General features: G+C 42.7%; 2 protein-coding genes, 1 long non-coding RNA gene and 1 other non-coding gene across 6 annotated transcripts in view; 1 reads left to right on the top strand and 3 right to left on the bottom strand.

The window, feature by feature from the left end:
• Positions 1-749: 749 nt before the first annotated feature.
• LOC118350067 (uncharacterized) lies at positions 750-6,956 on the bottom strand. Of its 3 annotated transcripts, XR_004803201.2 has the most exons (4): positions 5,686-6,815; positions 3,365-3,494; positions 1,939-2,128; positions 750-897 (listed from the first exon to the last, which is right to left on the bottom strand). It is a non-coding gene; the product is annotated as an uncharacterized LOC118350067 (long non-coding RNA). The 3 variants fall into 3 exon arrangements; XR_004803200.2 differs by lacking the exons at positions 750-897; positions 5,686-6,815 and adding an exon at positions 6,822-6,956 and having other exon boundaries at positions 904-2,128; XR_004803199.2 differs by lacking the exon at positions 750-897 and having other exon boundaries at positions 904-2,128.
• Positions 6,957-7,199: 243 nt separating this feature from the next.
• Positions 7,200-22,236, top strand: CNOT11 (CCR4-NOT transcription complex subunit 11). Its single transcript, XM_025463826.3, has 7 exons — positions 7,200-7,764; positions 10,348-10,512; positions 16,658-16,810; positions 18,380-18,582; positions 19,439-19,641; positions 20,968-21,064; positions 21,152-22,236. The coding sequence occupies exons 1-7, from the start codon at positions 7,227-7,229 to the stop codon at positions 21,347-21,349; spliced, it is 1,557 nt and encodes a 518-aa protein (XP_025319611.1). The 5' UTR covers positions 7,200-7,226; the 3' UTR covers positions 21,350-22,236.
• RNF149 (ring finger protein 149) overlaps positions 20,804-26,268 on the bottom strand; it is a 32,198-nt gene continuing 26,733 nt past the window's right edge. The window contains exons 7-8 of the transcript XR_007413580.1: positions 23,315-23,454; positions 20,804-21,576 (exon numbers count right to left, since the gene is read on the bottom strand). The gene's annotated coding sequence lies outside the window, so the exon portion shown is untranslated. The remainder of the gene's footprint in view (positions 21,577-23,314; positions 23,455-26,268) is intronic.
• On the bottom strand, positions 25,663-25,777 carry LOC112675852 (small nucleolar RNA SNORD89). Its single transcript, XR_003146117.1, has one exon. It is a non-coding gene; the product is annotated as a small nucleolar RNA SNORD89 (small nucleolar RNA).

Raw genomic sequence — 26,268 nt, 5'->3', positions numbered from 1 at the left:
CATAAATGCGAGAACACATTCAGAGCTCCCCTCACGAAGCTGGTGACTGGAGTGGGTCTCGAGCCCCGCCAGCTGGCCTCGGGTCTCGTGTTCTTAACCGAGACTCCGTGCTACCCCGGACGCAAGGCTGTTTCCTTTATGCTCCTTTCCCAATAGACTGAGATCATGACAATCCTGTCTCGCTGTCCCCCTCCAAATGCCAAAGGACCTGCCCTGTAGCTCATACTTAATTATCCTTGGGCATGAGTTCCTGTTCCTGTACAATTATACGCAAACAAAGGCAAAGGTCTTGGAATTATCTACAACAGGGAAATGAGAGCAATGACCACTTAGTTCTTCATTCGTTTCCCCTTTTGAGCTTTTAACTTACAATTTACAATTTGTTGCTGCTTTCACTCCCGTTGTTGCCATGAATGAATGGCACTGCCAGCTCTCTTCAACAGGATCGTTTATTGCTGAATGAACAAAAGGGGTGTTCATAGGCTTGATACCCGATTTCATGTCCCATGTGTTGTGTTGAGGTCATCGAAAGATTAAAGTGAAAGTTTAATTGGAGAAGATAAACAGTGAAGCCAGTTTCTTTTTTTATTTTTTAAAATATTTATTTTTTTATTTTATTTTATTATTTTATTTTATTTATTTTATTTTTTATTTTATTTTATTTTATTTATTATTTTATTTTATTTTATTTTATTTTATTTTATTTTATTTTATTTTATTTTATTTTATTTTATTTTATTTTATTTTTTTATGAGAAGCACAGAGAGAAAGAGGCAGAGGGATCCACGCGGGAGGCCCAACATGGGACTCGATCCTGGGTCTCCAGGATCACATCCTGGGCTGAAAGGGGCCCTAAGCCGCTAAGCCACCGGCGTTGCCCCTGAAGCCAGTTTCATGCTGAAAAATTCACAAAGATTTTTTTTAAGATTTTATTTATTTATTCATGAGAGACACAGAGAGGCAGAGACACAGAGGTAGGGCTGTGGGGAGCCCGATGTGGGACTCGATCCCAGGACCCTGGGATCATGACCTGAGCCAAAGGCAGACACTCAATCACTGAGCCACTCAGGAGTCTCAGAAAGATTAATTCTTTAAAAATAAACCCAACTTAGGGCATCTGGGTGAGTCAGTTGGTTAAGTGTCCAACTCGATTTTGGCTGGGGTCATGAGGGTCTCCGGGTAGTGAGATCAAGCCCCACATTGGGCTATGTGCTCAGCATGGAGTCTGCTTGAGATTCTCTCTCCCTCTACCCCTCCTCCCGCCTGCACATGCTGGCTCACTCTCTCTCTCTCAACAAATGAATACAATCTTTTTGTTAAAAAACAAATGAACTGAACTTTTTTCTCTTCTTTCTCAGGATAGGTAAGAGGACTCAGGGGGAGACCCAGAGAACAGCTTCCTTCCCTGTGGATTTTTCTTGTTACCCAGAAGGGGAAACTGAGGCTCAAAGCAGTCAACAACTTGCCCAAAGGTACAAAGCAGAGGAAAGACTAAGCTTCGCCTCATCTAGCCTAAAAGCTCCTCAAGGGCAGGGACCTGGTCTCACTCACAGTGTAGCCCCAGCTGGGCAGCAGGCACACAAATGGGCTTGGCAGGTGTCTGTGAGCTGCTCCACAGCAGCAGGGCTTGAACTTGACTCTGAAGCTAGCACTTACCTACCTGGCTTCCTGCTTTTCTGACATTGTTGGTCAAGTGGTTTGAATGCCCTGAATTGAGAAGAAACCTCAAAAAATGTCTGACCACAGGCAGAATATGAAAGGGCTTTGAGGGAGAATCAAAAAATGGAAAGAGCTTTCTGATGCTACTGTATTCACAGGAGGTGACTATTCAGCTCATGGGCAGAAAACTGAAAGTTCCCACTGAAGCTGCCTCTTTCTGTTTTGCCTCTCTCTGTCTTTTTCTGAAAGAACCACACAAAAGGGCTAAGAAAAACTAACCACAAGAGCTATGAGGCCGCACCACGGGGAGACTTAGACTGTTTTGCCTCGTGTTTCCTGGAGTTCCATGTGGAAAGTGGATTGAAGCAGCTGTCCACAACCTGGAAGGGAGCTAGCCACGTCTCCCGAGGCAGAACAAAGTGGAAGGGACATCTGGCATTCCTTTCAGTTTGGGAAAGGCGAGACACTCCTGGAAGAAACACATCGGCAGGTGTTTGAGTAAAAGAGAACAAATCCCAGTCATACACTTACAAGTGATGTTTTCTGTCTTTCAATAAGATTATTTCCACCTTAAAAATAATGCATGTTGGGATCCCTGGGTGGTGCAGCGGTTTAGCGCCTGCCTTTGGCCCAGGGCGTGATCCTGGAGACCCGGGATCGAATCCCACGTCGGGCTCCCAGTGCATGGAGCCTGCTTCTCCCTCTGCCTGTGTCTCTGCCTCTCTCTCTCTGTGTGACTATCATAAATAAATAAAAATTAAAAAAAAAATAATGCATGTTTATTTGGAAGTCACATGAATGTAAAAAGAAAAACAGGTATCCATCTAAAGAAAACCACTGTTTACCACTTTAAGTGTGTGTGTGTATACATACATACCACCTTTATTTGCTTTTGGCATTGAGCATTACACCATAGGAATGTTGCTATATATTTTTAAATATTTTTTAACCTTATTTTTAAATAATTGGAAGCCTACTTAAAAGAAAAAGAAAAAAGAGGTGCCTATCTGGCTCAGTTGGTACAGCATGCAACTCTTGACCTCAGGGTCATGAGTTCAAGCCCCACACTGGGCGTGGAGCCTACTTAAAAGAGAAAAAAGGAAATAATTGCAGATTCACAGGAAATTACAAAATAATACGTGGGGAGAGTTCCCATGTACTCTTCACCCAGTTTCCCATAGTGGTAACATCTTGTGTGACTGTAAAACATAATCACAACTAGGAAATTAGCACTTTTAGCACTTACAATGTATGTGTATAGTTCTGTGCAATTTTATCACCCATGTACACTTGTATAGCCTTCACAGTTACCATACAGAACTGTTCCATTAGCATCACATCCATCTCTCTGCCTCTCCATCCCAACCACCACCCCTAATCTGACAATCATTCATCTATTTTTTAAAATATATTTATATTTATATTATTTATTTGTTTGCTTGTTTGTTTATGAGAGAGCACGAGGTGGTGAGAGGGGCAGAGGGAGAGGGAGAAGCAAACTCCCCACAGAGCAATGAGCCTAATGTGGGGCTCAATCCATGGACCCTGAGATCAAGACCTAAGCCAAAGTCAGACACTTAATCAACTGAGCCAGCCAGGTGCCCCCAAAGCAAGATAATTTCTACAAAAGGATGAAAACAGATGCAAACATCTGGCAAGAGTTTAGCTCAGACAGGAAAGCCAAATGTCCATTGACCTCAGCTACCTGCGGCTCAGCAAGGAAGCAGCAAGTGTCCTGAGAAGTCTCTAAGCCAGCGTCATAGAATCCAATTTCCAGCAGCCAGATGCCCTCTTGCTGCACCACTTTTGTCTGACCAACTGCAAGGCTCACTCTCCTGAGAGAATAACGACAACACAACAGGGATGAAAGAAATAGAAAAACTATAAAAGACAGACCCAAGAATTCAAAAAAGTATAGCAACCGGAGGACACTTTGTATAGAGCAAATAGTTCTTTATGCCTAACTGGCCCTTGTCATCACTGTAGCAGAGCATCATGAGGGCAGGGTTATATTGTGTCTGTGCACTCCATCCAAAGAGAGGGAAAGGTGATCCATTTTAGAAAGAATTTAAATCCGTTTTGGTGGGATGTTTTGACTATATGGTATGTTTTGACTATATGGTATGTTTTGACTATATGGATGTTTTGACTATATGGTAAAGTCGGTTATTGTAAAGGATGAAGTGATTCTCCAGTAGGGGGAGGGTGATTCTAGACCGCACAGACAGTTATGGGGCTGGGGGGGGGGAGGTGGCTGACCACGAGGTCATCAAACTCCCTTAAGCATTAGAGAGCAGGGCTTTATGTATGTATGTATTTATTCATGAGAGACACAGAGGGGGCGGAGACACAGGCAGAGGGAGAAGCAGGCTCCCTGCGGGGAACCCCAGGCGGGACTTGATGCCAGGACAGTGGGATCATAACCTGAGCCAAACGCAGATGCTCGCCCACTGAGCCACCCAGGTGCACCTAAAATAAAATTTAAGAGGCAACCTGTAAAAGAAGGACACTCAGACCCTCCTCTGTCCCCCTGAAACCTTCCTGTGACCAGTACCCTCCCTGTACTGGGAGGTAAAGAGACACCCTTATCATCTGAGATGTGACATTTAGAGCCGAGAAGGCTGTACAAACGCCGCTTGTTACTTTTTACTAATTTACTACCCCACCTCGACCTCTGTGTCCAATTCCTTACTCACTGAAGCTCCCAAAGTCATTTTCTTTGCCTTGTCAGTTCCTCATGCATTTATTGTCTGTCTGAAAGTATGAAAACTGCCTGCCTTGGTCATTTCTTTAGGTTTCAATTTATTATTGGGCCTCCGGGCCCAAGTAATAAAAATTTGAGGGTTTTTTTTCTTCCTGTTGATCTGTCTCATGTAAATTCAATTATTAGTCTAGTTGGAAGAACCATGGGCCAAGGAAAATTTTTTCCTCCCCTCAGGCTTACTGAGTTGAATAGAATCCCCCAAATTCGTGTCCACGTGGAACCTCAGATTATGACATTATTTGGAAATAGAGTCTTTGTAGGTGCAATTGAAACTGCTTAGGGAATCCCTGGGTTGCTCAGTAATTAAGCGCCTGCCTTTGGCCCAGGGTGAGATTCTGGGGTCCCAGGATCGAGTCCCAAAGCGCCTGCCTTTGGCCCAGGGTGAGATTCTGGGGTCCCAGGATCGAGTCCCACGTCAGGCTCACTGCATGGAGCCTGCTTCTCCCTCTGCCTGTGTCTCTGCCTCTCTCTCTCTCTCTGTGTGTGTCTCTCATGAATTAATGAATAAAATCTTTAAAACAAGAAAATGGTCCTACAGAACGAAAAGTATTTAGCTCTTTTGGTGGTGGTGGGTTATATGTTCAAATATTTTGAAATATCTTAAAAAATAGTAAAAAATATATATAGTTATATATATATATATATAGAAGGCTAGCTAATGACAAAGCACAAGCTGATACGCAGCAAACAACCCCCACCCCCGCCTCACTGCGGGGAGGGGTATGTGTGACATTCCTTCTGGAAGCTCCCAACTGTCTTATTGTTAATGCGGTGCTAGAGGGAAAAGTAACCTTAACTTGACAATGGCAAGGCCTCCAGTATCCGTGAGTCTTCTTCAGGGTACGAAAGCCCCTTTGAAACTTCCCTTTCCTTTACCTCCCCCAAGTCCCAAGTATATAATTAAACACCCCTCAGAACCCTGGTGCAGCAGCTCTTTCTGCCCACAGGTCCTGTTCCTACGCTTTAATAAAACCACCATTTTGCACCAAAGATGTCTCAAGAATTCTTTCTTGGTTCTCTGCTCTGGACCTCACCCCACCAAACCTCACCTACATTCCAAAACTACATATTTGTGTATACGTATGTATATGTACACACACACACACACACACACACACACAGCTATTACAAATAGACCCCACAATGAAAAACGGCTCAAATACAATAAGGTTTATTTACCATAGTAAAAAAAAAAAAAAAAAAAGAATATTTTCAAGCTAATTCAAATCAGTTTCCCAACAGTCCAGGTGTAGCATACGTACGCTGCTGTTAGAAAGGTTTTGGGGCCACCTGGGTGGCTCAGTCAGTTGGGCACCCAACTCTCGATGCCTGCTCAAGTCTTGATCTCGAGTTCCTGAGTTCAAGTCCATTGTTGGGCTCTGCTTAAGACAAAAATAAATGGTCTTGGCAGGACCTTTCTAGTGGGTAATCTAGCAGTAAACTGAAGAAGCCCTCATGATTGGCACACTGGTGATCCAGCCGTTTCTCCTCCTTCAGTTTTGGTTTGGAATTTACTGAACTAGGGACGTCGGGGTGGCTCTGCGGTTGAGCCTCTGCCTCCGGCTTTGGGGCGTGATCCCAGGAATCGGGATCGAGTCCCACATCAGGCTCCTAGCAGGAAGTCGGCTTCTTCCTTTGCCTGTGTCTCTGCCTCTCTTTCTCTGTGTGTCTTTCATGAATAAGTAAAATCTTAAAAAAAAAATTTTTTTTTACTTAACTAAATGACTCTTGAGCTGCTAGCATTGTTCAGCGCAGCCCGGCTTTCCCAAACGTGCCCGCCCGGTGGAAATCGCTGGAGAAATCCCCTCGGTTCCTGTAGGTCCAGGGAGGGGCTGGGCAAGTCTGGGGAAAGCCACTGGGTTTCAGCCCGGAGTCACCGGGGCGGTATTTTTGCTTTTTTCAAACCCGGACCGCCGTCTTCTGGGGCTGGAACCAGCGCCTCAGGGCAGGCAGGATAAAAAAGTTGCACAATTTTGTTGAGTATTTATTGGAAACATTTTCTCAAAATCCCATTAACATAACCATGTACAAAAACTCAAGTGTAATAGGATTGCATTTGTGCAAAAAAGGATGGTAAGACTGGACATTAACTTTGGCTACGAGAAAGGTCCTCGTTCCAGTTAGTCGCATTTTTTATTTTTATTTTTTTTAAGATTTTATTTGCCCACGCATGAGAGCGTACACACACACACACACACACACACACACACACACACACACAGAGGCAGAGCCACAGGCCGAGGGCGAAGCAGGCTCCGCGCAGGGAGCCCGACGCGGGACTCGATCCCGGGTCCCCAGGGTCACGCCCTGGGCCGGAGGCCGCTCTGCACCGCTGAGCCCCCGGGGCTGCCCCAGTTACTCGCATTTAAACACTTTAAAATCATGAGGCGTCACGTACGTTACGTTAAGAAACCTCTGTAGAACCGCAGGCGCATTTCTGCAGACGACGCCGCGGCCCCGCTCCACCGGCACCGGCACCCGCCCGGCCGGGCTCCGCCGCGGGGGCTCCGCGCAGGTCCGCCTGGGGTCGAGGCGCGGACCCCGCCCCCCGCGCCCGCGGCAGGACCCCCGCAGCCCGAGGCCGCCCCCCCACTTCCGGCCGCTTCACCCCGCCCCCCAGCGTCTCCGGATCCCCCCGCGGCCTCGCTCCCCGCCGCGCTCGGGCTCCGCGCTGCCCCTCCGCTTCCCAGACGTGTTTTGTTTGCGACGCTGTCGTGTCACGGCGTGCTTTACGGCCGTGGGGACGGGGCGAGCCGGCGCCAGGGCCACTGCGGCCGGGAAGCGGGGCGGGCGGGCGAGGTTGATGCCCGGTGGCGGGGTGAGCGCGGCGTCTGGCCGGCTTCTCACCGCCGCGGAGCAGAGGGGTGCCCGGGAAGCGGCGGGATCGGCGTCCAGGAGCGGCCCGGGAGGCTCCGGCTCCGGCGGCGGCGGCGGCGGCGGCGGCGGCAGAGGCGGAGCAGGCGGCCCCGGGCCGGGCAGTGGAGGCCCGGGGGGCCCCGCGGGCAGGATGAGCCTGACCCCGAAGGAGCTCTCGAGCCTGCTGAGCATCATTTCGGAGGAGGCGGGCGGCGGCAGCACCTTCGAGGGCCTGTCCACCGCCTTCCACCACTACTTCAGCAAGGCCGACCACTTCCGCCTGGGCTCGGTGCTCGTCATGCTGCTGCAGCAGCCGGACCTGCTGCCCAGCGCGGCGCAGCGCCTCACCGCGCTCTACCTGCTCTGGGAGATGTACCGCACCGAGCCGCTCGCCGCCAACCCCTTCGCCGCCAGCTTCGCGCACCTGCTCAACCCCGCGCCGCCCGCCCGCGGCGGCCAGGAGCCCGACAGGCCGCCGCTCTCAGGTACGCCCGCGGCGCGCCGCTCCCCGGAGCCCAGGCGTGCGCTGGGCAGGCTTTGGGCGCTTTCCGCCTGCGCCCGGGCGAGCTCGGCCGAAGAGCGGAGACGCGGGAGCTGCCCACGGACCCGGGGCCGCGGCCCGGAGCGTTAGCCCCCCGGGCGCACCCCGTTCTCGTGAAGCCCGCCTGGCGTGTGACTCGGTCGTAGCTAAGACCCTCTGCTCCCGCGCTGAGGTGTCCGTCGACCAGATGAAGCCCAGAGCCCGAAGAGTTGTCGGGCCGAGATAGATACTAAGCGGCGCTTAACGGTTTGGCAGCCGCCGTCGTCGGTCTCTTGCGTGTCCCGCCCTGGATAATGGGATGGGCAGAGGGTAGAAGGTCGTCGCAGATTCGCGGCCTACCTTAGAACACGCAGGACTGCCGGGCATTATGGAAAATGTAGATTTGTGCAGTGCCGGTGAGATCGGATCAGTGGGTTTCATTCGAGGCCGCCTCCTTAGTTAGTTAGTTATATTCATTCACTCGTTCACTCATTCATTCATCCAAAGAGATGCTTTATGAGACTTGACTTTGGGAGAAGGCTCAGCCAGGAAAGGAGAAAGGCACAGAGGGGGTGGTGATTAGTGAGACAAAGCCCCATGTAGTGGGGGAAGCAGACAGAGGTGGGAAAGTGTGATCTTCCGGTACTAGACCGTCGGAAAAAGAGCACTGTCTAGGTAGGGGTCACTATACAGAGTTAAAAGGTGAAGGCAGTGGGTTTTGAGATGATACCAAGAAGTTTTTCGTGGCACTGGAGGGCTTCTACCCCGTAAGCTAGTTGGCATTCATGCTTGGCATCTCCTCTCCATCTAAAGCATCTCGTGGTTGGTTTATTGCGCTGCTCTTATGTAAGAGGAGCAAACTTTGTGTAGGATGAGATGTCCTTAGGGTACTCGTACCCAAGGCGGCTTTCATTACGTTTGAGAATGCCCGGAAGGTAATGCAACATATCTTGGGAGGCCTAAGCCCACCAGCCTAGGAGGCCCCTAGCAGACAATGGGGACAGCGTGGGATTTACTCAGAGAGCCCTTTGAATTCTGAAGGCCAGCTCAGGCAGGGGAAGGATGACTTAGGTCCCTTTCAAATGCCGTGAGCCTAAACCTAGATTCAGACCATAGACTGCATTGTAAACACAAATCTGTCCGGGGAGGACTCCATGGATAAGTTATTTTACCTCTCTGTGCCTCAGTTTCTTTGTTTGTAAAATGCAGATAGTAATAATTCCTAGCTGGTAGGGTTATTATGAGAAATAAAAGTATTTACAATAACTGTTAATCACTATTATCATTACTTTCATTGAAGTAAGGATGGTGCTTAAATGGAAAACAGGGAATATCAATACTGGGGCTTGTATTGTATGTCTAGAGTGAGCATCTAATGGATATATTTTTAAAGTTTTTCAGGTGATTCTGACGCAGAGGTAGGATTGAGAATATATCTAGATGTAAATAAGACAGCTTCTCTTCACTCAAGAAGCTTGAGGTCTGGTTGAGGAGACATAAATGTAGCCATAACCCAGTGGAGTAAGGGTTGTACTAGAGGTCACATACGAAATGCCCAGTGGCACAGACGACCAACCACCTGTGTGGCTGGAGAGGTTCTTAGAGGGAGTGAGGTTTTTGCTGGATCTTGGTTAGGGGTGGGATATGGGGTGTATGAGGGAAGGGTGTGGCCCTGTCAGGTGTTTTTAAAGAACTGGGTATATTGGATGTTCTGAAATCAGCAGTCTGAGAACCTGGGAGATTTTGTGTAACTGGAGTGTAGGATGTGTGGGTTGGAGGGGAGTTCGAGAGATGAGATTAGGAAAGTGGGTCAGAACTAGATTATGATCTCATGGTGCAGAATTTGGGGTTTAATTCTGTGTAAACAGGTTAAGTAATGTGAGATTCGTACCTAGAAATATAACTTAAGTGGTAAGTGGGAGTGTGGACTGTGGGTGATAGGTGGGCAGGAGTCCAAACTCGGAGCTGGGAAAGTGAGGAAGGCTGTCCTGGAGTCTAGACAAGAAAGGAGGGGAGATGAAGATGAGGGGAACAGAGTCTGGCAACAGTGCTGCTGTGGGACAGATGAGGCTTGTTGAGCAACGGAACGTGACAGACAGGAACAGCAGTCAGCACTGGGGGATTTTTGTGGCTGTACTGTGCACTGAAGCAGGTGTGACATGTGTACCTGTGCTGCTGATGCTCCTGGTCTCTTCAACTTGTACAGTTGCTCACAGAAGCAAGGGAGAAAAAGCATTTCTGAGCATTAGCTTTTTTTATTTGTTTTTGCTTGCATGTTTAAGCTTTAGCCTTTGCATGTTGGATACAGAGCTTTTAATAGTTAAAAATTTAAGTTTCATTTTTGATATTGCCACAAATCACAGAATTTCAAGTGGTATATTTAATTGCATTTTCATAAATGTATATATTTGGTTAACTGAAACTTAAATAATTTTGTCTTTAAAAATATGTGAGTGGAAATGGCAAGCAGCAAATGCTAATTTTACCAGAGTCAAGTTAATTTTTAAAAATAACCATTGGAGAAATTGTTATACATTTTTGTTTACAGGATTTTTACCTCCTATAACTCCACCAGAAAAGTTTTTTCTTTCCCAGCTAATGCTGGCACCCCCAAGAGAACTCTTCAAGAAGACACCTCGACAGATTGCATTGATGGACGTTGGAAACATGGGCCAGTCTGTGGATATTAGTGGGCTTCAGCTAGCCTTGGCTGGTAAGGAGCAATCAGTGGTTTGGGTATTCTTGTGTAGTAGCATTAGGCCCTTTTTTTTTTTTTTTTTTTTTTTAAGGGTCCCCACTTAAAATGAAGGTCTTTGTAATTGTGCTAAAAGCTTCATAACTTCCATGAGAAATGTACCCTCAGTACTGGATCCTTGCTAATGTGGTATATAAATTCACTCTGAGTTTTCACTTGAATTGATTGCTTTTTCAATTTAAGAAGAATGCTGGATAAAATTTAGTAGGTTTAAAAAAAAAAGTGATCTGCAGATTCAATGCAATTTCTATTAAAATCTGAACAATATGTTTTGCAGACATGGAAAAACCCATTGTAAAATTCATACGGAATCCTAGGGGACCCTGAATAGCCCACATGGTTTCTCTTGGCACCCTTGTTGAAAATCATTCTACCTTATATGGAAGGGTTTATTTCAGGGTTCTCTATTCAGTGATCACTGCTTTGTCTGTCTGTATTTCACTTCACACATTTGCTTACAGTAGCTTTGTAGTAAGTTTTGAAGTCAGGATGTGTGAAAGTTCCCCTGTCCTGCTGTTTCAAGATTGCTTTGGCGCCTTCTGTGGGACGCATATAAATGAATGGGATCTCTTGAAGCAGAAGCCTGTTGTGATAGAAAATAGGAGCTTTCTTGACCTGGATGGTCAGAGCCTCTCTGAGTAGGGAAGATAGAAGAGGCACCTTTTGCTAGACTGCACTGAGAGTGATTGATTAGGGAAATTCTAATATATGGGCAAATTTGTGAACCCTTCACCTTGTGACTGAGTGAGCTGCAGTATTAATTTTGACAGTCCCCCATCCTTCTTACTAGACTTAATGCGTCTGTGACATTTGGTTTCTTATACAAGGTGACATCGTTCAATAAACTGCTTTTTCCTTGGAACATTCCGACCCTCACTTTTTAACTCCTGAGTATCACATTAGAACAATGTTTATTTTCTGAAATCGAGAAATCTTTTTAAGACTTTTAAGGTTGAAGGTATGCAGAAATGCTAATTCACTAGTGCTAGATATAATCTACTTACGGAAATAAAATATGATTATTTCTTGAAAGATTGTATGAGAGCTGGGTACAGAGGTGTGACAGGCAGTTTCAGTCATTTTACCTTCAGAAGGGATATATATATTCTGAGGGCTTTTGCTTTGTATTCAATAACGTGAGAATCAGGTCTGATCTCCCTTGCAACTTCGGATGACTTGAGTTCGACTGTGAGAAAGTTTTAAAGTATATCAAGCCCAGAAAGGAATATATGCTAGAGTTAGTCTCGAGAAAGCTTGGCAAAATGGCTAAACTTGCTGTCTCCTACCCAGATTGAAGATGTCCTAATCCATGCATTTTTACAAATATCAGGGGGAAAAAAAGTGCTACACTTATCTTCTCTGGAGCTGGCTACACACAAATTCACCTTTGCAGAGGCCTGCAATTCATGTCTTGCAGTAGGATCTATGGACCAGAGGTGTATTTATGGAGGATGCAGTTGCATTTTTTTTAACTTTAAATAAACAAGCAGACAAGTTATACAAAAGTAACTACAAGGGGCATTTTTTTTTTACCCTATTAACAATGTCAATATTTCAGAGGCTTTATTAAAAATTCCAGATAACCTGTACTTGTTATTTTACTACACATTGTGCCAATTTAAACATTTTTCCTATATTTTTGTCAAGAGTATGTTCATTTTCTGTACTTTAGCTAGCAATAGGAGAAAACAGCATCTTGGGATGATTTTAGTTAGAATTTTTCCTATTAAATGAATGAAGTTGAACATGTTATAGATACAAGGCATCTTTCATGTCTGACAGTTTTCCCACTGAATCCATGTTTGTTTGTTTTTTTTTTTATTAACACTGATAGCTCTTTAAGGAATCAGGAATTTAGCCCTGTCTTTTCAAAATTACAAAATCTGTCTCCCTCTGCCTATGTCTCTGTGTCTCTCTCTGTGTCTCTCACAAATAAATAAATAAGATCTTTTTTAAAAATTACAAAATCTGGGGATCCCTGCGTGGCTCAGCAGTTTAGCACCTGCCTTTGGCCCAGGGCGCGATCCTGGAGTCCCGGGATCGAGTCTCACGTCGGGCTCCCGGCATGGAGCCTGCTTCTCCCTCCTCCTGTGTCTCTGCCTCTCTCTCTCTATCATAAATCAATCAATCTTAAAAAAATTACAAAATCTGAAATATGTAGTTTCATAAAATCTGCATGTATTAAGGAATTATAAAGTGACCCTGGAGCAGCATCATCTAGGTTAAGAAATATGTTTCAGGACCTAGAGTCTCCTTGTGTGTTTCTCTTCCTAGCTGCTCCCCTTCTCCCCCATCACTAACCTCATTTTTGTGATAATCAGGATTTACTTTATCGCCCTCACCTTTATATATGCCTGTAGTTTAACTTTGGATGTTCTTCAACTTGAGATATATGTGGAAACATGTTGTGTTCTTTTGGGTGTTAATTGTAAAGTGAATCCATACTGATGAATTGTAGTGGTTGATTTTCATTGCTGTTGTGACATTCATACAATGGAATATCAAGTTCTCCATCCATTTTACTTTTTTTTTTCTTTTTTAAGACTTCACTCACTTACTCATGAGAGACACAGAGAGAGAGGCAAAGATACAGGCAGAGGGAGAAGCAGGCTCCATGCAGAGAGCCCGATGCGGGACTCGATCCTGGGCCTCCAGGATCATGATCTGAGCCGAAAGCGGGCGCCAAACCGCTGAGCCACCCAGGGATCCCCCCCATTTTACTATTAATGGACATAATGTTGCTATGTTCATTCTGGTAGTACATGTGAAAATATTTTTTCTAGGGAGATAAGCAAATGTAAAACTTCACTAGCTAGTGGCAGATTGTTTTCCAGAGTTGCTGTGCCATGTTTCATTCCCATTAGCAGTGTGCAAATTACCTGACATTCTCTGCATCTGATGATTTCAGGCTTAATTTTTGTCAGTCTGAAGGGTATGTAATAGTGTCTTGTGTTTTGACTGATCCCCACACCCCCACCAGTGAGGTTGAACTTTTTTTTTAAAGATTTTATTTATTCATGACAGAGAGGGGAGGGGGCAGAGACACAGGCAGCGGGGGGAAGCAGGCTCCGTGCAGGGAGCCTGATGTGGGACTCGATCCCAGGGTCTCCAGGGTCACATCCCAGGCTGAAGGCGGCGCTAAACCGCTGGACCACCGGGGCTGCCCTGAACATCTTTTCAAAGGTTTATTGGCCATTCAACCTTTTTTTTTTTTTTTTTTTTAAATTAAATGGTTGTTGAAGTCAGTCCATTTTTTTTTTAAGGCTTTTTTTTCCCCCCAAGATTTTGTTTATGAGAGAAAGAGAGAGAGGCAGAGACACCGGCAGAGGGAGAAGCAGGCTCCATGCAGGAAGCCTGATGTGGGACTTGATCCCAGGACCCCCAGGATCACAACCTGAGCCGAAGGCAGACGCTCAACCGTTGAGCCACCCAGGCGTCCCTGTTTTCATGTGTCTGTTGGTCATCTGTATATCTTTAGAGAACTGTCTGTTCTGATTTTCTGCCCATTTTTAAATCCTTTTTTTTTTTGGTGTTGTAGGAGTTATTTTGGATATTAACCTTTTACCATATACAGAATTTGTAATAGTTTCTCCCGTTCAGTATGTTTTCATTTTGTTAATGGTTTCCTTTGCTGTATGAAAGCAAGAGGGGAGAAGCAGATTCCCAGCTGAGTGCAGAGCCTGCCATGGGGCTCTATCCCAGGACCCTGGGATCATGACCTGAGCTGAAGTCCGACACTTAACCAACTGAGCCACCCATGTGCCCCTATGTATATATATATATGTATGTACTTAGTAGGTTCCAAGCCCAATCAGTGTGGGGCTTGAACTCACGACCCTGAGATTAAGAGTCCCATCTACCAATACCAACTGAGCCAGCTAGGCTCGGTCTTGGTTTTAGGCTCTAGGTCTAGTTTGTCTTGCCACCCAACTTTTTCCCCCCGTCCATTTGCATGGGATACCTTCACTTTCAGTCTGTCTTTGGGTTTGATGTTTGTGTCTCTTGTAGGAAGCATATAAATAGGTGTTGTCTTTTTACCCAGTTACCCTATACCTTTTGAATTAAAAGTAAATGGGCACTTAATTTATTTTTAAAGTAAATATTCACTGATACATACTTTTTGCCATTTTGTTGTTTCCAGGTGTTTTTGCAGTTCTCTGTTCTTCCCTTGCTCTCTACCCTTATGTTTGATGACTTTATTTAGTGTTAGGCTTGGATTCTTTTCCTTTTTTCTGAATCTATTCTAGGTTTTTGACTGGTGGTTACTGATATTCGTATATAATATTCTTTGTATATACCAGTCTAAGGTAATGGTTAAGTTTGAACACATTCTGAAAGCACTGTATTTTTACTTCCCCACCCGACACCCTGTGTTCCACATTTTATTTTTTTTAAGATTTTATTTATTTATTCATGAGACACACAGAGAGAGGCAGAGACACAGGCAGAGGGAGAAGCAGGCTCCATGCAGGGCCCGACGTGGGACTCGATCCCAGGTCCCCAGCATCACACCCTGAGCTGAAGGCAGGCGCTAAACTGCCGAGCCACCCAGGCTGCCCCTCGTAAGGCTAGTTTAGTGGTGGTAAACTCCTTTAACTTTTGTTTGTCTGATAAACTCTGTCCTTCAGTTCTGAGTGATAACCTTGCTGGGGCAAGCACTCTCATGTTTTTTTCCTAGCACTTTGAATAGATCATGCCACTTTCTTCTGACCTGCTGTTCCTGCTGAAAGAACATCAGATAGCCTTATGGGGTTTCCTGTGTAACTATGTGCCTTTTCTCACTGCTTTTAAGATTCTCTTTTATCTTTAATTTTTAACATTGTATTTATTTTAAAAGATTTTATTTATTTATTCATGAGAGACACAGGAGAGAGGTAGAGACATAGGCAGAGGTAGAAGCAGGCCCCTGTGGGGAGCCCAGTGTGAGACTCGATCCCAGGACCCGGGATTACACCCTGAGCCAAAGGCAGACAGTCAACCACTGAGCCACCCAGGTGCCCCAATTTTTGACATTTTAATTATGTGTCTTGATGTGGACCTTCTTGGGGCTATCTGCTTCCTGTACCTGGCTGTTTCCCTGGTTAGGGAAGTTTTCAGTGATTATTTCTTCAAATGTTTTCTGCCTCTTCTTTTGAGTTTCCCTATAATGCAAACATTATACTTGAACAGAAGAAATTCTTTAACCTAGCCTCATTTAAAAATTTTTTAATATTTTTGCTGCTCAGCTAGGGTGCTTTCCTTTACCCTGTCTTCCAGATCACTGATACTGTCTTTATCTGCTTATCTGCAGTTGATTCTCTAGTGTAGTTTTCATTTCAGTTGTATTCTCCAGCTCTGTTCTGACTTCATTCACTTTTCTCTCTAGTGAGGATCTTTATGACCATTACCCAAACTCTTCATCAGGTAGATTGCTTATCTCATTTCCCTTAGTTCTTTTTTTGAGGTTTTGTGTTGTTTTTTTATTCAGAACATATTCCTCTGTCTCATTTTGTCTGAGTCTGTTTGTTTTTATGTAGTAGGTATGTCAGTTAAGTCTCCTCATCTTGTAAATAGTGGCCTTATATAGAAAACGCCCTGAGGGGCAGCCCGGGTGGCTCAGCAGTTTAGCACCGCCTTCAATCCAGGGCCTGATCCTGGAGACCTGGGATCAAGTCCCTGCATGGAGCCTGCTTCTCCCTCTGCATGTGTCTTTGCCTCTCTCTCTGTGTCTGTCATGAATAAATAAATTTTAAAAATCTTTAAAAAAAGAAAAAAATAAAATGCCCTGAGGAGCCCAGTACCTCAATCCTCCTTGGTCACAAGTACCAGGCACTGTAGGGGTATCTGTTGTGTGGGCTGTATGTATCTTCTTGTTGTGAATGGTCTGCAATGGCTCAGGGTGCTCTAAGGGGTAGGAGTGGCCCCCAGCACAGCTGGCTGAGAGGCCGGACTATAGCTGCTGCTGGCTGCTTGATTTGTAGTTTTTGGAAAAAAAAAAACAAGACAATACAAAAACATAGATTGAATCTTGCCTTTTGTTTATATTCCCAATTAGTAGCTTGTCTATTCTCTTGCCCTGTGGTACCCTCAATTTAAAAATATCTCTTATTTTATCCTTTTTCAGAACGTCAGTCTGAATTGCCAACCCAAAGTAAGGCTAGCTTCCCTAGTATTCTCAGTGACCCGGACCCAGATTCTTCAAATTCTGGATTTGACAGCTCGGTTGCCTCTCAAATCACAGAAGCTTTAGTCAGTGGACCAAAGCCGCCTATTGAAAGTAGGTACATACAATTTTATGTACTTGGGTTTTATTTTACCAATACCCTGAGACTTGGTTTTCTAAAGCAGTTATTTTTTGTTGCTCCCTAGACTTGAATTCAGTGAAAAACCTCCTAGCGTCTAGTAGAACAGAGTAGAGGTGGTCAGTTTAGTTTCTTCTGTAATAAAATTACATACCAAATTTTTTATTATCAGCAGCATTCTGGAAGATAGATTTTACAAAAAGGAGTCTTGTAATGTATTACCTTTTCTTTTTTAGTGCTTTATTAATCTTATCATTACCTTCTCCCTTGTAAAGTTTTACTAATATTATAGTTCCTAATTTACTTTAATTCAAAGAAAACACCTACTGAACATGAAATCCGATAGCTGCATCTTTTGGTTTCATGGTATTCTATGTGGTTTTAATGATGAAGGCATGCTTTATGCTTAAGAATAAGGAAAATGTTCTCCAAATTACAGTGTTACCATGAATTTTAAACTTACATGACTTTAATGCCATTAACACATCTTTGGCATAAATGGGCTTAATAACTGAGGTCTCATCCAGTCACAGGTATGCCTGAAAGCCCATGGTACATGCTGATTTTTATTTAACATTTGTTTAAGCACAACTTTTGTTGCATGAGCCACCAGAAAGGTATGTGAAAACCCCAATCAATTAGATACTGAATCTAGCTAACATGAGGCATCTGTACTTCACGGAAATGTTTCCTTTATCACAGTAGTAGTACTTCTCATAAAATGTCAAAATTTTTATCTTTTTATAAATACTCTGAAAAGAGATTGAGATGCTAGTCCTGGTGATAAAAATGAGAGAGAGGATATTTCAAGATAAACTGATGATTCTTAGCTAGAAAACCTCAATAAACTAGTCTCAAATTTGGCATGGGCTAGGATCCATGATTGGAATAGGCCACCTTAGGGCCCTGTGTGGAAACCAAAATGAGGTATAAAAATCCCAGCCAGTATTTATTTTAGTGGGTTTTTAAACTTAGGAATCAATGCTGTTTCAGAAAATAGTTGAAGTATTGAGTCACTGCATTTTCTTGTATAGTTTTATGAACAGGAGTACAGGATTTTTGAATTAGGGGATTTATGAAAGTCTCTGGATTCATTTGAAAATGTCAAAAGGCAGCTATACTTTTCTGTTTCCTGCCATTTCATGAAATGCAAAGAAAAAAGTTACAAATAATAGTGGTCTCTGAATAAAAATAATGGTAACCAAGAGTAGGATGAACAGAATCAAATAGCATTTCATTTTTCCCATAAGAACTTTTACCAGTATGTGAAGTTGTATCCTTTGCTTCTGAGTGGTGATCATGCTTTAATTAAAAATTGCCAGATCATGGTAGTGCCTTTCTCTCTTGAAAAATAGATTTGCTGTCTAGCATAATGATGTTCTATTGATATTTCGTTTTGTTGGTATTCTGAATAAAACCCTGAATTTCTAAATCATCTCTGCCTTGGATTTTGAAGTCTTGAGCGTTTTATCATGTTACCTTTATAAAGATGTGTATAGATGTTAGCTTACTAAATGAAACAAATATTCCTGTTCTCATTAAAGGCCATTTCCGCCCAGAGTTTATTCGTCCACCACCTCCACTCCACATTTGTGAGGATGAGCTGGCTTGGCTGAATCCAACAGAGCCTGACCATACGATTCAATGGGACAAATCAATGTGTGTCAAGAATAGCACTGGTGTGGAGATCAAGCGAATAATGGCCAAAGCCTTCAAAAGCCCCTTATCGTCTCCTCAACAAACACAGGTATTTATTTATAAGCATTTCTTATCTTTAGTCCTCCACATTAAGTGGCCAATTAAATGACCCTGTCAACAGAAGTCAGCAGTAGGAAGGGTTTTACATCCAAGGAGTCTTGGATCTCTGAATCTTTGTTCTGCTTCTCCAGTTCTAGTCATTTTACTCTGGTGGGGAAAGACTGATAATTCAACATGTATCAACTCTTATTTGAACGATTTTGACTCTAGGAGAGGAGGGGTAGGATAGATCTCACTTTTGATCCTGTGATTACAGTGTTTGTAGTTCACTTTGTTTGCTAGGCCATTCCTGAAACAGTTCACTGTGGTATTTGCCAGTAGGGAGGAAGTGTGGAGAATTTTGAAGAAAAAGCACTTATGTTTTTGAAGAGAACTATTTGAATTACATAGTTGAGTAGGACCTGAACTGCATCATCCTGCAAAGTGAGGGACTGCAACAGGGCAGCTCTCCCTCTTCCCTTCCTGCTTCTCTCCTCAAGCATTTGTTCTCCACCTGGGGCTGTACTCTTGTTTCTCCTATTCCTCAGTTCTCTGTGGTGTGTGCTTTTCTGGAGAGCTGGTTGGCAACTAAATTATTTTTTGGTTCTAGCCGAGGACAGAAAAGGTCTACAAAGGAGTTAAGGATGATATTGTTATATAATCCAGACATTATATCCAACCAGACAATACCAAGTTTGGCTTAATGCCCAGGAGGAGAGATCATTAGCATATTTGTAAATAGTCTTTGCAGTTCAAGACATGATTATAATAATGGGTTTGAAGGAAGAAATTTATGAAGTTGGTTCAATGCAGACAATTTTTTTTGACTCAAAAACCTCTTTTTTTAAAAATTTGATTGTATTTAGCTCCTGGGTGAGTTGGAAAAAGACCCCAAACTCGTTTATCATATTGGCCTGACTCCAGCCAAACTTCCTGACCTAGTGGAAAACAACCCCCTAGTTGCTATAGAAATGCTACTGAAGTTAATGCAGTCAAGCCAGATCACGGAGTATTTTTCAGTCCTGGTCAACATGGACATGTCCTTGCATTCAATGGAAGTTGTAAATCGGTAAGTGTTTATACTCAATCAGATGTGTGTGTGTGTGTGTGTGTGTGTGTGTGTGTGTGTGTGTGTGTATGTGGGGTATAATATAGACGCTAACTGGCCAGAAGGGAAAAACTTGCAACAGACTTTAAGGCAGGGATTTTTTTTTTTAAACCTTCTTGAAATTTTGCTAAAGACCATGTCCATTTAAGCTTACCAGCCAGTGAGAAAAAGCCTGGCTTCGCCTGGCTGGAAGCTGGGTGATCACAAGTATGTGTACAGGAGAGTGGTCTTTTCAACCTTACTTTCTGTCACTGGCAAAACTGGTTACCTGCTTTTTGAAAGTATACTTCACTTATGCATTCTCTGCTCAAGCCTTTCCCCTTCGGTGAAGACTCCCACCCACTTCCTTCAGGGTCTTCATTCCGGTTCAGTCCTTGGATTGAGCTACCTCTGAGTGCTTGCTTCTTCCCCCTTCACTACATTCTTAACAGCATTATTGTCTTCACCAGATTTAGTCCAAGAATAACCACATCTTTTTTATCAATATTATTGTTTCTAGAGAATAATTTAAAGGACAAAGTCTGCTTATGCTCCCCACCCCCCATCTCAAGTGACCACACCACTATTCCTTGGAGCACTAGTTCCTCAGTGCCTTATGGAAAAAGGTTCTACAGTCACATTTCTTTTGGAAATTCATACTATATAGGTAGCATAGTATCCCTTTATCTGAACATGGAATTCCTATCCCACAGAATCCTTTGGAGAATACCAGCTTTCCTTTACAAGATTCTAATATGCCACCATGCCTTCTGTCTGGGTCTCTATCACCAGGTTCCTAAATGTACCATACTAATCCCAGATTCCAAGATTTTTCCTCCTAGCATCCACTAGGTTATAAGGAACACTTCTAGGTTCCAGTTCAAGGCTTTTCCCATATTTTCATTTATACTGCTTCTTGTAAACCCCTCATTTTACCATTTAGCTATATATAGTGTACTATTTACTTACTAAACTATACCTCCTTCTCAGATATACCATCTTGCGTATAGCACTTAGGCATAATCGGGGTTTAGTAAATGTTACTTATGAGAGCTTGAAGACCATTAACTGAATTATGATTCAACCGAGGACACACAGAAATGTTTTTAAAAAAATGAGTAATTACCATGTGTAATGCTAAGTATAGACTTAAAAATGGAAATCCCCTTTATTAACAAGCAGAATGGCTCAGGCTCATTTACATAAATATGTTTACAACTAGGTAACTGATCCTAAGTTAGAAATAAGTAACCATAAAATATAATTAACAGTGTTTAACAGCCCTAACTTTTTAACTTTATGAAACAGACTAACTACTGCTGTTGATCTACCTCCTGAATTTATTCACCTTTATATATCAAATTGCATCTCTACTTGTGAACAAATTAAGGACAAATACATGCAGGTAAGTAACAGAAATTTTTGTAATTGTAAATTTTATAAATACCTGCCAAGAAAATGGATACACTAAAACTGGCTTTCTTTTTTTCAGAATCGTTTGGTTCGTCTTGTGTGTGTCTTTCTCCAGTCCTTGATCCGAAACAAAATTATTAATGTGCAGGACTTGTTTATAGAAGTGCAGGCATTCTGTATTGAATTCAGTAGGATACGAGAAGCTGCTGGCCTTTTCCGGTTGTTGAAGACATTGGATACTGGAGAAACACCTTCTGAGACCAAAATGTCAAAATAATACCTCATCAGAACCACCACGTTCCTTGTTCAGCTGTATTGTGACTTAATTTTTAAAAACTGTTAGAACCTTGAGTGGATTGCTTGGCCTAATGCATATAAACACCACTTTATCTACTTAAAGCAAAATTTTCCTTTCCTGGATGACTCACTCCTGGAGATGGATTTTTGGTAAGAACTTGGAAGTGTCTTACTGATGATTAGGAGTAAAGGTTATCCAAAAAATTCCTGCAAGACAGTAGATAAGGTCTTTAGCACTGTAGAGCAATGTTAAAACACAAGTTATAGGCTACCAATAAATCAAGAATCCAGTTTTCTTAAGGTTCTTATATTAAAGTATTTAATGAAAGTAAATGAAGACATTCTTAAGAATTTGTCATACTGCCCTTGAGGTGAAATCAGCTGAATGTTTTGGAATCAAGTGGCAAATAGAAGTTTGGTCCTTCAACCCATTTATGCATATAGTCCCCTATTTCTCATTAAGCACAGTCTGAACCAAGGACATGCTTCTAACTCAATCCTTTCTTGTCATGGGGACTTATTAGACAACAAAAGACATGCATTTCTTGGACCTCTTACAAACATGGGAACTCTTAGAAACCTTCTTTTAAGACTACAATAGTTGATATGGTTTTCTGGGGTTTTTTCCCCTTAAGATGTTTGTTCTTCAGTTATCAGTCTAAGATAGTTACTTTTTTGTTTTAAGGAAAACTATTAGTCCATGCTTTGGGAGATAGTATCACCACTGAGGAACTGTCATGTCAAATCTCTTCCTGAGTGGGAACTGTACCTGCTGCCTGTGATGGGGCAGATGGCATCGTGTGGGCTGTTATCCCTCATTTAACTTTGGACAACAGTGCCTTACATTAAAGTTTTTTATGAACTATATTATCTGATGTGTATTTTTTTACTTGAAGAAAATGAAAAATTAGTTTACTGAGGTTACTTTCAAAGCATATTCTTTCTAGGGAAATAATCAATTCAACAGGAGTTACCTTCCAGTTTAGCCCTCAGCAAAAGTTAAAGGGAAACCAAGCCTAGTGATTTTAAGAGGAACATAAATAAGTTCTAATCTTACAATATTGGCAAAACAGCAGTACTCTTAGTTCTTATGAAAGTAAGAGATTTGTAAATAACTTGCTTAAAGGAAATAACCCAAGCCAGTGTAACAGAGGAATGCCTTTAAACATACAAAATGCTAGCAACAACCTTGATTTCTCTCCATACCTAAAAGTAGACATCACTGTTTTACATACTTGGTTTGGGAAAAGAAACCGTTCATTATGCAGATACTTTTTTGGAATGGCGGAGTTGGGACCACTGTTGGAAGCAACCCAAACTCAGCTCCGGGACCTACTGATTCTCTGACAACCTCAAATTCATGGCCAACAGCACTGTAGCTTGTGCCTGGACAAAACTTATCTAACATGTATTTTCTCTATAAGGCTGATAACAGCCTTCCTGTGCTGAGAACAACAGATAACACTATGCTTGGGGGCCATTTTAAACTGTGAAATCACTAAGGTATAAAATTTTAGAAAATGTACACTGTGGAAAAGGACACAGTGTTGACAATTTGGGAGCTGAAACAAGAAGGCAAAGTGTCCTTGTCCTCTCGTTCAACCTCAACTGGAAGTGTGTCAGATGCCTCAGAATTTTCACCACACTGTATGTGTCCACAAACACAAAAGCACTGCACATCCTGATTTTGGGGTTACAGATAAATTTCAGTAGGCAAATTTACGAACATGGACTTTGCAAATAAATAGACTGAGTACGGAGTACTGCTAATCATTTCAAGATCACACTATTGGTGTTTACTTGAAAGAGGGAAGATTTAGAAGTCTAAATTGCTTACAAAGAGTAGTAATATTTAGGGAACATTTTATAAAAAAGTCAGGTTTACATTTACAACACCAACAAAAAGTTCTTCATTAAATATTTTTAAAAGTAGAAGAAAGTTTACCTGAAATAAATTATAATCCTGGGATTCAGTTAACTGTAATCAACTTTTAAGTGTAGTTCAATATACTGCCATATTAAAAACAACACATCTTGAATTCTCTGGATTTTCTGAGTTTCTAGCTGTAATATCTTCAAAATCACCTGTTAAAATGACAGTATTAAGTTACATCTTAGGATAGAAATAAAAGATCGTTCACAAAGAAATGAATTGGGACTCTAAGCTAAAACTGTTTCAAACAGCTTAACTGTTTATACATTTAAACAACTTTAAAGAAATGGTTGTCATGCACCTTTCTTACAGAGTACACACTTATACAAACTTTTTTTTTTTTTAAAGACTTAGAGTGAGAGAGCAGGGGGAGGGACAAAGTCTTAAGCAGACTGCCGCAGTACAGGAAGCCCAACTCAGGGCTCAATCTCATGACCCTGATTATGACCTGAGCCAAAAGAGTTAGATGCTCAACTGACCAATCCACACAGGCGCCCCTACTGCCACAAACTTAAGCGGCATGTACCACTACTTAATACATTCTGTAATGGTTTACATTCCCAAGAATAATAGATCCCATCCCTATTTTTTTTTTTTTTTAATTTTTAAGTAGGCTCCACGCTTGGTGTGGAGCACAACAGAGGGCTTGAATACAGAACTCTGGGATTAAGATCTGAGCGGAGATGAAGATTTGGATGCTTAATGGACTGAGCCACCCAGGTGCCCCTCATGTACCTATTTTAAATACTCTGAGTAATAGCACCTTCATATAATATATTTTTTAAAAGATGTTCTTTATTCATTTGACAGCACAAGCGGTGGGGAGCAGCAGGTAGAGGGAGGAGAGGCAGGTTTCCCCACTGAGCAGGGAGCCCGATGTGGGGCTCGATCCCAGAACTCTGGGATCATGACCTGAGCCAAATGCAGACACTTAAGCAACTGAGCCACCCAGGCACCCCATTAAGATAACATGTTAATGATATCTGGAAAATTAATGCATGGCCAGAACTTTAATTCTTTAAAATTCTTGCACCCTCTACCTACTAAGACATTTTGTTGGTTTCACTTTAATCTGTCTGTTCTTACGCAATCACTACTGTTCTAATTAGGAAATCTCTAAGATGCTTTCAAAAGCACTTATAATCCTGGGATCCAATACCTATGCAGTCAAAAGCCCGCAGAAATACTGGTGTTCCCAGGCTTCTCAGCCTATACTTCATGAAAAAGAAGGGACTTTTTTATTCTTTTTTTTTTTTTTTTAAGATACTTATTTATTCGAGACACAGAGAGGGAGAGGCAGAGACATAGGCAGGGGGAGAAGCAGGCTCCATGCTGGAGCCCGACGTGGGACTCGACCCCGGGTCTCCAGGATCAGGCCCTGGACTGAAGGCAGCGCTAAACCGCTGAGCCACTGGGGCTGCCCGGACTTTTTTATTCTTAATGTGATCCACATACCTTCTTCAATTTACAACTTATTTTATACTTACTCTTAGAATAAAGGTCAATCTCTAGATGCATGGCTAGTGATGATATTGTAGAAATTTCACTTTTATAACTAGAATTACACCTTAGCATTTTTTATTTTTTAAATTTTTATTTATTTATGATAGTCACACAGAGAGAGAGAGAGAGGCAGAGACACAGGCAGAGGGAGAAGCAGGCTCCATGCACTGGGAGCCCAACGTGGGATTCGATCCCGGGTCTCCAGGATCGTGCCCTGGGCCAAAGGCAGGTGCCAAACCGCTGCGCCACCCAGGAATCCCACACCTTAGCATTTTTTAAAGTGAAATGCTTGTCTTTTTAAAACTTCAAAAACGAAATTAACTGGGAAAGGTGTAGGTGGCTTTTCTAATTAGTTGTTGCATCACAGAAACAGCACAGGTTATACAGAAGATTCACTGGCTCAGGCCAGCATCCTGTGCTTTGTAAATCACAAAGTGCGCTGAGCTCAAAGAAACTGCTTTTAACCAAACATATAATTACTTCAAATTCTAGTTAGTAGCATACACATACTGATTTAATCTCAGCCTTCACTGAGCAAATAAATTTTAATGTTCTCAAAAGAAGAGATTTGCCAATTAAGCTATCCTCTTGGGGAATTTGGTTACCCTAGGTATTTCATCCAAGTGGGAACACACCTGTTCTTCAAAGTCTATTATTTTATGGTTCTGGCAGTCCTGGACTCAGCAAGTATACCGTAAAGTATGTAGAAAGGTATTTACTACTCAGTTAAGGCCAGATGTCTCAGGTTCGCCAGTTTTTTTTTTTTTTTTTTTTTTTTCGTTAAAAAATATTTGAGCCCTTTTTGGGAGGACTCCTCTTGGAAAGACTGCCCAAGTGCAAACTTCAATTCTGATGTTACTGAGGTCAGACCAGTGGTTCGCTTCCGGAGATTTTGTCATCGTGCACCCCACAGAGAGCAAACTGCTAATGGGCACACTGCAATTCGGCCTTTTATTGTCATCACTCCTCAGTGACTGCAGTGAACAATCTCTCAGGAAAGGCTTTATATATTGAAGATCCCCAAAACATCAGCAAGCAAGGAGGTTTACCTGCCCAAGGTGCCGTGTTTTTGTGCCTCCTCCCAGCCTTTGTGGTTTTCCGGTGGGAAACCCAGAAGCAGCTCCAATGGCAGCAGATGACAGAGTGCTTCACATTCAAGGCCAAACTGCGTCTTTTACACGCTGACTGTGACTTTGAAAGGTAAAAAAATGTATATTGTTTCTACACTATTTGTAAACAAATGGACACTTGTGGAAGGAAAATTATTACTGCCATAAATAGTATGACTAACCTTAATCAAACCACTCTGGTTTACTCCTCCTTCATTACATTGCCCATATTCCAAGTAGCATTTCATCAATTTTATGTCTCAGCAAAAATTCTGCTAATATTTGACCCTTCTCTATCATATTTATTTCTATCTAAAAAAAGCCTAACAAAGGAAACTTTTAAAGTGCTGCAGT

Source organism: Canis lupus, chromosome 10, assembly GCF_003254725.2.
Source record: "Canis lupus dingo isolate Sandy chromosome 10, ASM325472v2, whole genome shotgun sequence".
Lineage (NCBI taxonomy): Eukaryota > Metazoa > Chordata > Mammalia > Carnivora > Canidae > Canis > Canis lupus.
This window is presented reverse-complemented; position numbering and strand designations above follow the sequence as displayed.

Bases quoted from the DNA above. Each gene is read 5' to 3' on its own strand.
- CNOT11 (XM_025463826.3), top strand. From the start codon at position 7,227: ATGCCCGGTGGCGGGGTGAGCGCGGCGTCTGGCCGGCTTCTCACCGCC. The intron at 18,583-19,438 runs GTATTTATTTAT...GATTGTATTTAG, and splicing joins CGTCTCCTCAACAAACACAG to CTCCTGGGTGAGTTGGAAAA. The intron at 21,065-21,151 runs GTAAGTAACAGA...TCTTTTTTTCAG, and splicing joins TTAAGGACAAATACATGCAG to AATCGTTTGGTTCGTCTTGT.